This window comes from Elephas maximus, chromosome 6, assembly GCF_024166365.1.
Source record: "Elephas maximus indicus isolate mEleMax1 chromosome 6, mEleMax1 primary haplotype, whole genome shotgun sequence".
NCBI lineage: Eukaryota > Metazoa > Chordata > Mammalia > Proboscidea > Elephantidae > Elephas > Elephas maximus.
In genome coordinates, this window is record NC_064824.1 from 51,971,460 (window position 1) to 51,987,089 (window position 15,630).

Here is a 15,630-nt window from a genome sequence, read left to right on the forward strand (position 1 = left end):
GGCAGCCAGGTACCCTCAGGAAGGTGCGGAGCTTAGGCAACCTGCACTGGCGCCCACCGTGGTACACCAGGAAAAGTGGGGGCGAGGAAGACAGCAGCAAACGCTGAGTGCGAGGCCAGCCTGCCGCTACCGCCTGCCGCACCGCCTCCTGCCCTCTCCCTCTGGGTGAGTGTCCTGGCTTCGCGCACTGCCGCGTCTCAGCTGGGCGCGGGGCAGCCTGGGGACCCTTGAGGGTCCGGCCGAGGGTCCTAGTGGCGTCCGCGGAAACTCGGTGGCCAGTGGAGGCCAGGACGCGCCTCTGGAGTCCGGAGCTGGGGACCCTGAGCCAGGAGGATTTAGGGAGGGGGTCTTGCACCAGCTCCCGGCAGACATGCCTTTGGGCGGGATTTTGGCCAAAAGATAGGAGGCAGGAGCGCCGGGGGTTGGGGTGGGGGGCGTTAGCCATCCCTGGGGCCAGGAGAGCCCGGAGCGGCGGGGAAGGGGGAGGGTCTGATCCAAGCAGGTAGCGCAGCATTGGCAGCCTGGCGAGTTGGCAGGTGAGGTGAGAGTTGTTTGTCAACTCATTAATTTTCAAACAGTCCAGTTTGGGGTGATGTAGAATAGTCAGGAGAGGCGAGGAAAGGCAAGAAGAGGTGGCCCGGGATGCCAGTGGTGGGGGAAGAGAAGAGAAGCCTCGAAAAGCTTCGAGGCAAAATTGCGCTTGGGTTCCTGGTCTTTACATCCTTCCTGCCTTGAGTGTGGGAGAACACTTTTTTAAGACTCATCTGGGAGAGAAAGCCTCCTTCCCAAGGGAGAGGCAAACGCGTCTGCAGGGGACAGAGACCGCAGCTACCTGCCCGGTGCGTCCCCCACCTCAGGCGCGCCTGCTTTTACCCCCCCCCTTTTATCCCCCACCCCCACCTCCTTATTGGTGCTGGTTTGCAGCGCTCGGCTCCTGCGCCTTCGCTTCGCGTTTGAATCTGGCTCGCCCCTCCGTATTATGTCTGCACTCCGAAGGAAATTTGGGGACGATTACCAGGTAGTGACAACCTCGTCAAGCGGCTCGGGCTTGCAGCCCCAGGGGCCGGGCCAGGGCCCGCAGCAGCAGCTTGTGCCGAAGAAGAAGCGGCAGCGGTTCGTGGACAAGAACGGCCGGTGCAATGTACAGCACGGTAACCTGGGCAGCGAGACTAGCCGCTACCTTTCGGACCTCTTCACCACCCTGGTGGACCTCAAGTGGCGCTGGAACCTCTTCATCTTCATCCTCACCTACACGGTGGCCTGGCTCTTCATGGCGTCCATGTGGTGGGTGATCGCCTACTCCCGGGGCGACCTGAACAAAGCCCACGTAGGTAACTACACGCCCTGTGTGGCTAATGTCTACAACTTCCCCTCTGCTTTCCTCTTCTTCATCGAGACCGAGGCCACCATCGGCTATGGCTACCGCTACATCACCGACAAGTGCCCTGAAGGCATCATCCTCTTCCTCTTCCAGTCCATCTTGGGCTCCATCGTGGACGCCTTCCTCATCGGCTGCATGTTCATCAAGATGTCCCAGCCCAAGAAGCGCGCCGAGACGCTCATGTTCAGCGAGCACGCGGTGATCTCCATGAGGGACGGCAAACTCACGCTCATGTTCCGTGTGGGCAACCTGCGCAACAGCCACATGGTCTCCGCGCAAATCCGCTGCAAGCTGCTCAAAGTAAGTGCAACTCGACCCTTCCCCACTTGGTGACTGCCAGCCCCCGTGCCCCTCCCCCGGAAATTTACTCACCTGAGATCCGCCCCGTCCCCAGTTTTACCTTTCGCTGCAGGTAAATTTTTTTTTTTGGGGGGGGGGTGGTGGTGGTGGTGGAGGATTGAGCAAAGAGAAAACACAGTTCTGTTCTTCCACACTCTCGCGCTCTTGTTTATCATCCCGGATGTTCAGGTCTCACTTAGTAACACTTAAAGAGTGGTGTTGGCTTCTGGAGCCCTGGAGTAAAGGAGCGCCCTGTTCTTCTCCCTGCACTTGTTGCTTGTTTCTTTAGAGCACGTTTCCTTTATAGTCAACACTCTATTCCATTAAACTTGAAGTACCAAAACTGAGCAGCTTTTATTTTGAAGAGATAGGTGCTGAACTTGCCTCAACTTCCATTTAAGACCTTCCCCTCCCCCATACTATTAGTAGATAGATTATTTCTCTATACCTATTTTTTTTAATAACATTAACTCTGTGTATGGTCATCTTTTAAAGGAGTACACAGATCCAGGAAGCAATTAAGGTGGAAGAACCCACACCTGGTTCTTTTAAATTTTTATTTTTATTAAATATTTTCCTAGAGATGTGTTCTGTGGAAGCGTGAGTGCTTCTCCTGTAGAGCCTCTTGTTAATTTTACTCTTAATTGACTGTTTTGATGAAGCCTTTGTCAATTACAGATTTCACTGGAAGCTCTTTAGCATCCATTAAAGAGGATTGCTTCCTACCATCAGCAGTGTAAATGCTAAAACAAATTGCACACGGAGATGTTATTAAAGCGAGGTCCACCTGGTCGTTAGAGGGCACCACAGCAAACGCTCATCCAATCAGAGTCAGGGAAGGAGAGATTAAAGCCCAGTTACTTTATATGTCATTTACAATTCATTTTTCTGAGGGACTTGCCTTAGGCAGTTTTCAAATGTTCCTAAGGTGAAAAAGATGATCTCAAAAAATACTAAAGATTTCTCTGAGACTGTATAGAGAACCATGACCCAGGTTCATAATTTAGTATTAATAAAATGCAAAATCTTATAATAGTTTTAGATGAAAAATTTTGTCTTTAAAATGTCAATTTCCACTATGCAAGTATATATTGTTTTCCTCAGCCCCAGCTGATGTTGTAGTTAAAAGTGAGCGAATGTGTTTTTAAAAAGGTTTGCTCTTGTGTCATTTTCATTCTTCATTTATAAAATCTTACCCTAATAACTCTTGTCCATGTTGCTCAGTTAAGTGTAAGAATTAAAGCAGTTCGATTGTCCTGTCACTTCACATCATAAGCATATTTACTTGCTATAAACAGTCAACAATCTCTGAATTTTGTAGAGCATAGTGGGAAATTATCAGTCTGGTTTTCATGACCATGTTCATTAAGATAATTATGAATTAATTCTTTGAGTAGATCATAGTCTTTAAAAATTAACTCCAAGGAACTGCATACAGGCTTTTATGTAACTTAGCATATAGTTTTCCTGACCACTGTTTGAATTAAGTGGGTTGTTGAATCAGTCTAAACAGTTGTTTTGTAGACTTTTTTTTTTCTTGCATTGGTGTTTGTTATATCTGTTTCCATGAATAGACCAAAGTATATTTTATCTTTCTTTAGGTAGGCCTGCCAGACAGGTAGCAGCAGTTTAATTGTTAATATAGTGCCAAAACCTCTGTCAAGGAATCCATGTTTATGTATCACCTCGGTACTCTTATAGAAGAGTAGTTTACCACATTGATTGGTCTTTAGTGGAAATTGAAAATTAGACTTTACAGGTCATGTTTTAAACACATAAAGTCATTTATTAAAACAAAGCTTTTCTTTTCCAGGCAACATATTTTAAGAAATGTTTTTTGAATTCATCAAATGTTATTTTAGTAAAACCAGAAGTAATTAGAATTGATCTACATGTCAGTTTATGCATACAAATGTACAGTGAATCTGAAGCACCCAGTCTCTACACTGGTACAGGGCACTGATGACGACACTTACAAATGAGGCCACGTGCTGCATATACCATAAGAAATGTCCTGATTTAAAAAAGAAAAGATTTACGGTATTGACAAATCTGGAGCAAGGTGCTATATTAATACAAGGTGATAAAAACACTATCTAACTAAAATGAAAGTATAATATTCTTATAAAGTCCTCTAATTTTCATTTATTAAGAAGATGTCACAGTTAGAGGTAGAAATGATTGACACACATGGAGTCAATTTATATTTAAACAAAATTATGGGGAAAATCTCCCCTGCTTTTTTGTGATCCAGGAGGGTTGATCAATGATTGCTCTTCAGCCAGCAAGTTAGTGTAGTTTGTCTGAAGTTGATTTTTCCTGTAGCATGGTAATTCAAATGAATTCTCATACATCTTGTCATTTCCTTAGGCTTCATTAAAAAGGAGTCAGGTTTTAATGGAGAATAAATAGCATTTAGCAAAATTGGAAGACAGATTTTCCTGTAATAGGTTGCTCTCATTTTCTCTTAGGGACTGAGATGAACTGACCTAAAACAGTCAACAACAATTTTTAAAGAGAATCTACACCGAATTCTTAAAGTAATAATAATTCAAAATTAGTTTGATAACTTTTTAAATTAAATATAATTACAGATGTTCTTAGTTTCCTCCTTTAGCACCCTTTTGGACATTTTAAAGGTAGGATTTTTATATTTTTAACAGAAGAAGTAGTACTTGTAATTCTTAAGGCAACAAAAATATATAATGTTTAGTGACATAATCATAATGTATAGTGTAAATAACATATATTTTTTTTCCTATTACCTAATTTAATTTTACTTAGATTTTTCTACTTTTACTTTCTTACTTGCTGAACATAAACTTTTTTCTCCGTGTCAATATAAGAGTTTTATTTAATGATTATAAAGCATTTTCGATTCTTGGGAAGATAGTCAAAACATGGATATGACTTTCTAACCATTGCCATTAGGAAACTTTCCATGTATATTGCTTCTGTATTCCCAAACTTTTGGTGGAAGTTATTTTATTTTAACCTATTTTTTTAGTTACACTATTAACTTATATGAAAGCAATTTTTTTTTCAACTCTACTGCTGTCTTCCAGAATGAAGATACTAAAGTTTCTTTCAGTATTCAAAGATAAAACCCCACAGCTGTCCAGTCGATTTCGACTCATAGCACCCCATAGCGTTTCTGAGGCTGTAAGTCTCTACAGAAGCAGACCGCAACATCTCTTTTGCGCAGAGCCACTGGTGGTTTCCAGCCGCTGACCTTTTGGTCAGCAGTCGATAGCTCTAACCACTGCACCACCAGGGCTCCTTAGTATTCAATTATAGATCCTCCAAATTTATGCCTGGAGTGATTGGTACTTTTTCTCCTTGGAAAAACAAACAGAAAATACACCTTAAATAAAAATTGAATGACATGGTTTCGAAAAGCTTCATATAATAATAATAAAAATCTATACTTTATTATTATTATACGAAGCTTTTCGAAATGAATCTTCTTTCTCTTTCCCTTCTTATTTCTATACTAATTTTTTACTTGTAATTTTTAGTTTAGTGTAGTTGTCTTTTTGTTAACTTAGAGAATAGGCACTAAAGAGCATGGCCTTCTTAAGTTAAGATGTCATCTAGTTGGAAACATTTAATAAATGCCTGGATTAGGGAATTCAGACTAATGGGTGAAACGCTGGACCCTTTAATTTCATTTTCAGTTTAAAGAATTTGGAAATCTTACACCTAAGTCTAATGGTTGACTGCCCTAGACATACAGTTTGTTAGAGACAGAATTACCTAATCTTCCTTGATACATTTGTTCAAGAATGCTAAAATTCACAAACTCATTATCCAGATGCCTTCTTAAATACACACACACACACACACGTATTACTGACTTACCAAGTCAAACTTTTTTTATGTAAATTATTTCCTTTTCATGAATTAAATACCCGAAAACATAAAGTCAATTACTGTTGTATCCAGGGTTTAAAACAAAAAGATAAGGATAATTTTTTCTCATGGAAGCACAAACTTATTTCTTGATATTTCTATTCATTGCAAATAGTCATCATCTGTCTTTCCTGGGAGATCAGCTATGCCACCCTTAATTTTCACTTATTGAAAGCTAATGGAGCGCATTTCTTTCTTCTTCTAACATCACAGATTACTTTTGCACTCCCCTTTTTGTTCCCTATTTATAAGGATATTGAAAATTGTGTACTGCCTGGTTTCCCCATACCAATGTGATCAAGCGCAGATACGATTACTGCAGAGCCATCCTTTTCATATGTCCTAACATTTTGTTCATCTTTTTACCACAAGGATCCTTGGATCACATGATTCCTGGATTTTTCTGACAAGTTTATTGGTTTGTCTTCATTCCATAGCTTAGGCATAAATGTGACTATACTTTTGACTATATGACTTTATTTTGTATAACTGACCCTTTTGATTTTGACCAGTTTACATTTAATTTTCAAGTCTTTAGACAGTTACTTTTTTATAAAATTTCATCTACAAGTGAATATCTATTAAAGAATTTTTCTTCTGAACGTCTTCCAAGTTATTACTAAAAACGTTCAAAAGGTCTAAGACCAAATAGCTCAAAATTAACAGTGGCTAGGTCTCTTATTTTTTTAGGTCTCTTATTAGTTGGAGAGTTCTTTAGGCAGATTCATTATGCTTTTAAAAAATAGCACAATTTCTATTCAGTCTAACTTTAATTTTTCTGATACAAGTATGATTATTCTCCAAGTATAGAACTTGAGTTTTCTTTTAAATCTATAATTATCATTCTTTTTACAATAGTAGTAATGTGGTTTTTTAGGGTTGTTTGTTTTTTGTTTTTAATATGGTTCCTGAAAAGTACAGGGTGGCTTGTGCTCAGGGAATACAGTATAAACAAAAATAAGGGACACAAAGACCCACAAATAAACAGCAGGAGGTCAGAACAAGTGATAAAGGGAAGCAGGAAAAAGCATTTGTTGGATTGGAGGGTGTTTGGTGAGTAGGAGAGGAACTCACAAGTATTAGGGTTGCAAATCTGTCCACAGTTACAATAAATTCCATAAAAAGTCCTCCAAGAATTATAAAGCTGTTCTTTCATTTGATTCGTATGAAAACCTCACATAATCTATTCGTTCTATAAGGTATTTTATTTTCATAAAAACAAACATGTTTCTATGAGATAATTAGCTGAGCATCAGATCTTATTTTAGACTTCCACCTGAGTATTCTTGTAATTTTGAGTGTGAAGAGTTGAAAGAAACATATAATGTAATTGTAGACAATCCAGTTTTTTAATTGTGCGACAATTAGTTACTACCATCCTCCTTTTTTTAAAAAAAATTAAATCAACAAATGATTATCTATCAAAGAACTTTCATACCTTCCACATATCTCCAAGCAATCATATTTCAGATGTGTGTGTGTGTGTGTGTGTGTTACACATTTAAAGAGAAGCAGTGAAATTGTAGATAAAATTGTCCAAGGGGTGATAAGCAGTAAAGGACCCTTTCCACTTTAGCCCCCTTTCTTTCCTTCCTTTTCCTTTTCCAGTTTCCTTTTTTCTTCCCTTCTCATTTCCTCCTTTCCTTACTGGCCCTAAGGGCCCTTTTCAAGTGGAGACTTGGAGGAAGTAGGACATGGATCAAGTCTTGAAATACCGTAGAGGTAAATCTTGTGAGTTAGAGATTACTGATTACATTTTTTATTCAAAATTACTGAGCCTCACTCAGAGATAGGAAAGAGCACAATGGTTATAATTAGAACACATTTATGGGTTAGAGAGGTGGGAGAAACAGCAGAGACATTGATCGTATTGACAAAGTGTGGTCCTTCTGAATGAATGTGGACACTTGACCATGGATCCCCCAGAAGGAGGATGGCCAAGTAAATGGCCTTATTCCAGGACGGTGCTAAAATGTTTATGCCAGAGTTTTGTGTGAGTCTGTGTGTCTTTAGCACTTAAAAGTCTTTCATCTATAATATGAAAACTATTGGTCTGTAAAATGCATGACTATGATGGTCCCTTCCAGGCATCTGTGGACCTTTGATTTTTTTCCCTCTGTAGTCAGAATTGTAGTTAATTATCCATGGGCCTTTTCATAGAGAGTTCAAAATCATTTGAAATTAACTATTTCTTTGAAATTAGTACTTATTATTATAAACTGAGGCACAAGCCTTAAGCTCTACAGATAGATCAATTTGAATATGATGAAAGTGTGTACAGTTGAAATATTTAAATATTATATGCAAATTTCTATTATAAAGGATACATTAGAAATCACTGCTACTACCTAAATTGTATGAAGTTATTTTAAAAAATTCATAATATTCAAGTTACAATTTTTTTGGACAGTAAACTTAAACATTGATGAAGCCTTAGCTTTCCTTGACTTTTCTCTTACTTTTTGAATTTGCTGTATTGCAGTCAACCAAAAAGACTTTAAACTGGTGGGAAGATCTTAATTTCTTTTCCAAGAGTCCAGAAAAATGAAAAAAAAAAAAAAAAGGTGTATAGAATTCATTCTCGGGTCATAGGTTTTCCAAATTATGTTCTAAATTTTTAAGAACTACAAAGTTTTTCGTGAACTTAATCTTTTCTTCCACCTCTTCCCCTCTGGTTTCTCATTCATTCTATAATTTTTATGATTCTAATTCATCATTTCATCAAATAGAAGTCAACCCTAGTTACCAGCTTTTAGGAAATTGAAAGGCTTACATTATTCTTAAATTTTTAGAATTTTTTTTCATTTTTTGTTGATTTTTTTTTATGTCATATCTACATACTTTCATCTAGAAAATAATCATATCCATGTTCCCTTTGGAATTAGGTTTACAGAGGTAAAGATGTGTGTACCATGAGCGAAGTGCTTTAGCGACTGAAGGTTTCTTCTTGTATCATAATTCTTAAGATGACACAATGAAGGAAGGTTAAACTTGTTTGTATCTAAAATTTTCCTGCCTATTATCAAATATTTCTGGGTGAAATATAGTGATAGCTAAAGAAGAGAATTAGAGAATTACAGCATATTTTCTGATTCATTACGTTCTGAAGTTACAGACCTCAGTTTAATTTCATAAAGGCACATATAAATAACTCCTCTTTTATCTTTCAGTTTTTTTCTTTTCATACATATTTGTGTATCACAGTTCTTGAACAAAAGTTCTCTCACTCCACTTATACAAGTCTAGAGACTTAAAACTAAGATAGGATTTTGTTTGTTTTCCTTTGCTCCAGTGAATCTCTGGAATTTAGCTTAATTGTATCAGAATTAAGAAAGCCTTGATTAGAATTCTCTGGTTGAAAAAATAATGTACATATTTCTGACGAATGTATTTGGTAAGCATATGTAGGTTTCTGGAACACTGAATGTGTTTGACTGACGGCTAAAATAATCTTGCTCTAGCCAGGAGTTCAAACTTCGAAGAATTTCAGTGATCCAGGCGCCTGCCACACTAAAAAAAGAGTCAAAGAGGCAAACAAAAATCAGGGAGATGAGCATTTTGAAAATTGAAATATTTGATAGCTTAACGTAATGGAAAAGGACCTGGAACACAAATTTGTGGATATGTGTAGTGTCTTGGAGTCATTAAAGAAAAGGTTGAATTATATCGTTTCCACTGGAAAGTAATTTCTCAGTACATATGTAACAACCTTCACTTATCTGGAAAATATATAGTAAGCATGGAAAATATCTTTCAAATAAATGAAGCATCATTTCTTTCCCCGTGGTGTCACATAATAGGCTGTCACCTTTGGCTCTGCCGAGACCTTGGTAGGGTATGAAGAATATATTTTAGAAAGTAGGTATAATTCTGAGTATATAGCAGACTTTTAAAATCAGAGGATATATTGAGCCTGAATAGAACAGATCCATGTATATTTAAGTCTAAGTTATCTATATAGGCATGAACTACTTTGACTGCTAAAAATAAAATATTTTTCACTCCAGGTTGGCATTTTCCTGATAGCTGCCTGTTTCTAGGCCGCTTCTTCTTTTCATAGGTTGTTTGATAATCAGGGAATATAAAGTTTAATAGCTTACTCTAAATCCTTTTAGAATGAGATACAAATATATAAAAAAGGAGAACTAATTTTAGTATTGATCTACCTAGATAATAATTAGAAAAATATACTTTCTTTGTCGAAAATTATTTCAAAGTAAAATGAGTTGTTTAAAAATTGTCTTTGTCAATACAATTATTTAGTTCAGAAAAAGCAGAGTTTAGAATACTTAGTAATAACTACCCAAATTCTGATCATTAAATATAAACATCAGAATACCACCTTGTGTTTTATATAGCACCTGTTTCTCAGTAGGTGAGCAAACAATAGACACAAGATTTTTGTTTTTATTTATTTTTCATTTGCCTTTTTTTTTTTTTAATGTGAATCAATACTTGTTATACAACTGTGTAGTTGGAAAGTTGCAAGCTTTACTTACTAGAGAATAGGTTTAGAAACGTAAGTGATCTGAAAAAGTCCCAAAGTGAGCTTCTTCATGCTGTCTGAGAAACACCTAGCTTCTGTTATTTTTGTACCATCAAGTTTTTTCATGGATTTTACTCTCTTGTCAGCAATAGTTTTCTTTTTCTTCTTTTTTTTTTCTTCCCAACTAGCTACAAGGTAGAGAAGAAAAATAATCTCAATAGTTTCCTTTGGATTTTTTTTTTTTTAATGCAAATAGTAATATTGAGTAGCATTAACCTACAAAGTAGCCTGTTGAATTTACTAATTCTGCTGTTGGGACTCCTTGCAGCAGTTACCCCCTTAATATACTACCACCAATTTGAATCCCTTACTTCTGCTTTGCCTCTGAAGGGCATCTTTTTAAACTACATTTTTCAGTGTTTTGAGATTCCTTTAGGCCAAGTGAGGATTTTGTGTTCATGCTACCATTTCATTGGAGAGAACAGTTTTCTGTTTTATTAGTTTTTTAAAGAGTCTGAAAATATACGGAATTTTTGAAAGTCCCATCTGACCAGCAGCTTGGGCCCCACCTGAATTTTTCTGTATGTATCACCTAACTACCAAACCTTTATCTTATCACTATCATCATATAAATTAAAGGAAAATATTTGCTTGTGCACAATTCTTGTAAGTAACAAGTATGGAAAATGAAATAAAAATAAATAAAAAAGGAAGATAAGGAAGTTAGCTTTTATCATCTGCTGATTTTTAGTATTTATATTTAATTTTCTTTTAGAGACAGTTTACTGAATTGAGCTTTATAATGGTTTATGCTGAAATGAAAAACTACTTACTACCTTATGAAAATTTTCTGACACTATGAGTTTATCAAATACAGATATTTTAAATCACATTTTGATTAAGGAAATTATAGTTTTGCACAATTGGTTCATTGTTTTTAAAATCATAAAATAGAGAAGTAAACAATTTTAATGCAGTTTATTGTTAAATTTTGAAATTTGAGTTTGAAAGCCATTAGCTAAGATCATCTTCACTTTATTTTTATTTTGTGAGCTGTTGTGTGCCTAATTTAATATAACCTCTTTGCTCTTCTGTTAGAATTCATGTCCATGACCTTTCAATATCCTGGAAAAGTAAATTAGTATGCTTGGCTTTTTAATAATTCAGTAAATATTTTCTTAAATTATCATCAACGTTTTTCAGCATTAACAAACTCCATAAGGACTGCCTACTTGTTTGTTTTGTGAGGAAAAAAAAATCTGGCATGTAATGAGTTATTATGCAGTGATTTATGTCAAGAAGTAGCACATGTACACTCACTTCTGGAGTTTGTGCTAACAGCAATTGTTGGGCCGGGCATTTCTCCAAAGCTCATGAGTTAGGGAATGGTAATTATAGTAAGCCGTATATTATAAATAATGCGTGTATGTTCCGCATGAGCTATGTGGGATTTCAGCCCGTTTGCTAGAACAAAGCTGCATAATGATTTGTTTGGATTTTGTTGCAGATGATCGATAGTGCAGAATGTTGGCAATGATGTAAATTATTGTTGGGCTGCCTTGAAAATTTCAGCACAAGTGGTGATTTCTTCTCTTTTTCTGTGTGCTTGTCTAGTCTCGGCAGACACCTGAGGGTGAGTTCCTACCCCTTGACCAACTTGAACTGGATGTAGGTTTTAGTACAGGGGCAGATCAACTTTTTCTTGTTTCCCCCCTCACGATTTGCCACGTGATCGATGCCAAAAGCCCCTTTTATGACCTATCCCAGCGAAGCATGCAAAGCGAACAATTCGAGATTGTCGTCATCCTAGAAGGCATTGTGGAAACAACTGGTGAGTAAAAACACAGATATGTCATCAAGTTTCTATATTCCATAATGATACTATATGCACAAAACCCGTGACAAGGTGGGCGAAATGTCTGAGTGCGTCCACATTTCCACATTAAAGAAAGACTTACCTCTTATTTCTTTGTATTATTAAATTGATAACTACTTTGAAAATTAAGATGTACTGTTTTGATGGTTCCATACATAATATTAACTCAGGAATACTCACTGCAAAAAAAAAAAAAAAAAAGACGTCTTAGAAATGACTACGTTGCTCTATTTTAATTACAAACTTGGAGTTCCTATAATCATGATTTTTCTTTAAAACTACTAGGTTAAAAAAAAAAAAAAATCAGAGTAATGGTGAGCAGCCTGAACTCAGCGTGTATCTTGCCTTCAGGAGGGAGGGTGATTTGGGGTGTCATTGATAGAGCTTTCATATGCTGCTATGTGCCACCTCAGTGGAAAATTGCCTCTGTGTGTGTGTGTGTGTGTGTGTGTGTGTGTGTGTGTGTTACAACAGCACTTTAATTTTAAAATCGGTCGGTAGATTTCCCCAGCTGAACCTTGACGAAATTAAATATATATGTGTTTTTTCTTTTTCTTTTTCTGCTTCAATATATTTATGTCCTGTATGTTATTCTTTAAAATGCAATTTAACTGGTATTCCCCAAATACAATTTGCTATTCTCTGAGAAGAGTTAGATTGGCAAAGGAGAGAAACAGAATAAATGTGAGTATATTAATTGGGTTCTAAACATTGCCCAGTTGGTTTAGAGCCTGTTGGATGACTTAGACAAACAAGTAATATCTACAGAATATATATATAGTAGATATTATATATATGATGGCTTTAACTTGAGTTTTACCCTTTGTATAAGTAATAAGAGCAATTTTTATTTTTTCTACCACAATCATCTTGATTGTCTTAAAATGCTACTTATTATGTATAAACTATGGTAATATTGAAAGTAACATCTACAGTAAAACAGATAAATTCAAGCTTTATACCAGTGTGGGGGAACTTTGGTTATGTAACAGTTACTATTGCCCAAGGAGTAGGGGAGGCAATCCATTGTCATTTTTGCATATCTGTCACTTAAGACCTGTTAGTAATTTAGGCAAGATAATATCTATAAGCTTCCTTTCCTTCTCTTTCAAGTGAGGATGATATATAACTGCTTTGAGGCTGCTTGTATTATTGCTATGACTATATTAATATCAATGCTTCAGTTCAAAATTAAGATTTTAAGAACAGTGAGAAAAGACTGAACTGGTCAACCTGTATCTGAAGCTTGACTCCTGCATATGCTGTTTTGTGACTTTAAATCCTTTACTCAGATTTTTACTTTAAAGTTGAAATTATTTCCTAATATTTTGCTAAAATATCATATGTTAGTAAAGGATAAAACTAATTTACAAGGCTTTTAGTCGAAGACATTTTTTTTAATTAAATTTCAATTTTCATTCATGTCAGTTATTGAAGTAATAATGTATTGTTTATATTTAAACAGCAGATGTTGCATTTTTATTGACTTCTTTCTTATAACATTTGGTTTTATCTTCGCTACACCTGCTTATAGTGTACCAAGTATTTGTTATTATCCTGTTCACTGACATGAGAAATCTTTTTTACTCTATACCCTTAAAAAATCTTTTATTAGTGCTTTCTACATATTTATCTATCTATCCATTTTTTTTCCTATTTATCCCTAAGTACTTTTGTATGTATTTCTTAAAAATGAGAACATTTTCCTACAAAACTACAGTGCAACTTTAAAAAAAAAATAAAGAAATTAAACATTGATGTAATATTACCATTTAGTCATTGGTCCACATTCAACTTTTGTCAGTATTTCTGTACTAGCTTTTTTTTTTTTTTTTCTGGGTTCAGGATCATTTTAAGGATCGTGCCCTTCATCTCTTGACTTGTCTTTTCAGTCTTAATATGGAGTAGTTCCTCAACCTTCTTTTGTTTTTGAACCTTGACATATTTGAATATAGACCAAGTATTTCAGAGGTCTGTCAATTTGAGTTTGTCAGAGGTTCTTCATTAGTTCTCTTGATTTTGGGATTCTGCATGGACATCTTAAGGGACTATTGAAGCAGGTCGTTCTTGAATTTTACCTGTGTATTCTTGACTGATATGTCTTCCCTGTATTTCAGGGAATCATAGTTAGTAAATAATATCCTACATAAGGTCATTAGGAGTTTTGTAACATTAATTATTGATTAGGACTGTAAATCTTACTTAAAAAAAATTGAACTAGAAGAGAATATTTTCCGTAGAAAATGAAAACTTGGCTGAAACCTTAATTTCTTATTTAGGGATTGCCTTTTAAGAAGAGATTCAAGTCCGCTTCCTCTTAACCTCTTAATTAAGTCTGCTTTCTAGATCTAATATATCAAGACAAACTACAAAACCATTACTCATAATTTATAGAATTTATTTCATGGAAAATTTATCTGGTATTTTGTTTGTATATATTCCGTAACTAATTTAATCTCAGACTGTTCAATCTCTGTAAAATGTGTCTACGTTTCTAAACCTCCTTGAGACTGGTAAATGTAACATAGACATTTTTATATCCATATGATCATTTAAAAATTTACTGAGATTTATTTAGGTTCATAATGAGGGCTTTTCCTCCTTTAACCTTTCTTCCACAATAAATTATACTTTCTCATTGTGTATTGATTAGAATATGATCTTTCTGGATTCTTTTGAAACAAGAATAAACTTTTTTATCTCTCGTGTTCTTTGATACATAGCCCTGTGAAATAAACTTTAACTGAATGTAAGTTTCCGTTATATTTAGCATTAAAATGTCAAGTTTTTATCATTTATTCAGTCATTAGACAACTATTTAATCAATGTGTGCTGTGTGCTTGAACGGGAAACTCTGGTGGTGTAGTGGTTAAGTGCTATGGCTGCTAACCTAAAGGCCGGCAGTTCAAATCTGCCAGGTGCTCCTTGGAAACTCTATGGGGCAGTTCTACTCTGTCCTATAGGGTCGCTATGAGTCGGAATCAACTCGACGGCCGTGGGTTTGGTTTTGGTTGGTGGGTGTGCTTGAAAGTATTTGAGATGCTGGAGATATAGTGGTCATCAAGATAATCAGAATTCCTTTCCTCAAGGGGCTTATATTCTAATTGGAGGAGGCAAACCACAAAACACAAATAAATAAACAAACCCCAAAACTCAACCTATTGACGCTGAGTCGATTCTGACTCATAGCGACCCTATAGCATAGAGTAGAACTGCCCCATAGGGTTTCCAAGGAGAGGCTGGCAGATTCGAACTTCTGACCTTTTAATTAGCAGCTGAACGCTTACCCACTGCACCACCAGGGCTCCATCAAATAATGTGTCAGGAGAAAAAATAAGTAAACAAACAAATAAAACAGGGTTTTGTGATAAAAAGTGCACCCCAGGCTACTTTAGGTTGATGGTCTGGGAAAGTCTCTCTGAGGAGGTGGCATTTAAGTAGAGAGCTGACTGTCAAGAAGGGCCTCCTTGCCTGAGCTGGGAAGAGAGCATGGCAGGCACTGAGAAACAGCTGGTGCAAGGGCCCTGAGTTGGGAATAAGCTTGATTTATTCCAGCAAATGAATGTAGGCAGAGGCGGTTGGAGCAGAGTGAGCAATGGGGGAGTGAGGAGAGAAGTCAGGTGGGGAGGGGGGCTC

At 36.6% G+C, this 15,630-nt stretch overlaps 1 protein-coding gene across 2 annotated transcripts in view; it reads left to right on the forward strand.

The window, feature by feature from the left end:
• Window positions 1–562: 562 nt before the first annotated feature.
• The window catches only part of KCNJ3 (potassium inwardly rectifying channel subfamily J member 3), a 152,216-nt gene continuing 137,148 nt past the window's right edge, over window positions 563–15,630 (forward strand). For both annotated transcript variants that reach the window (XM_049887259.1, XM_049887260.1), the window contains exons 1-2: window positions 563–1,681; window positions 11,733–11,949. In XM_049887259.1, coding sequence (XP_049743216.1) covers window positions 980–1,681; window positions 11,733–11,949 — 919 coding nt within the window. In that variant the 5' untranslated portion in view covers window positions 563–979. The remainder of the gene's footprint in view (window positions 1,682–11,732; window positions 11,950–15,630) is intronic.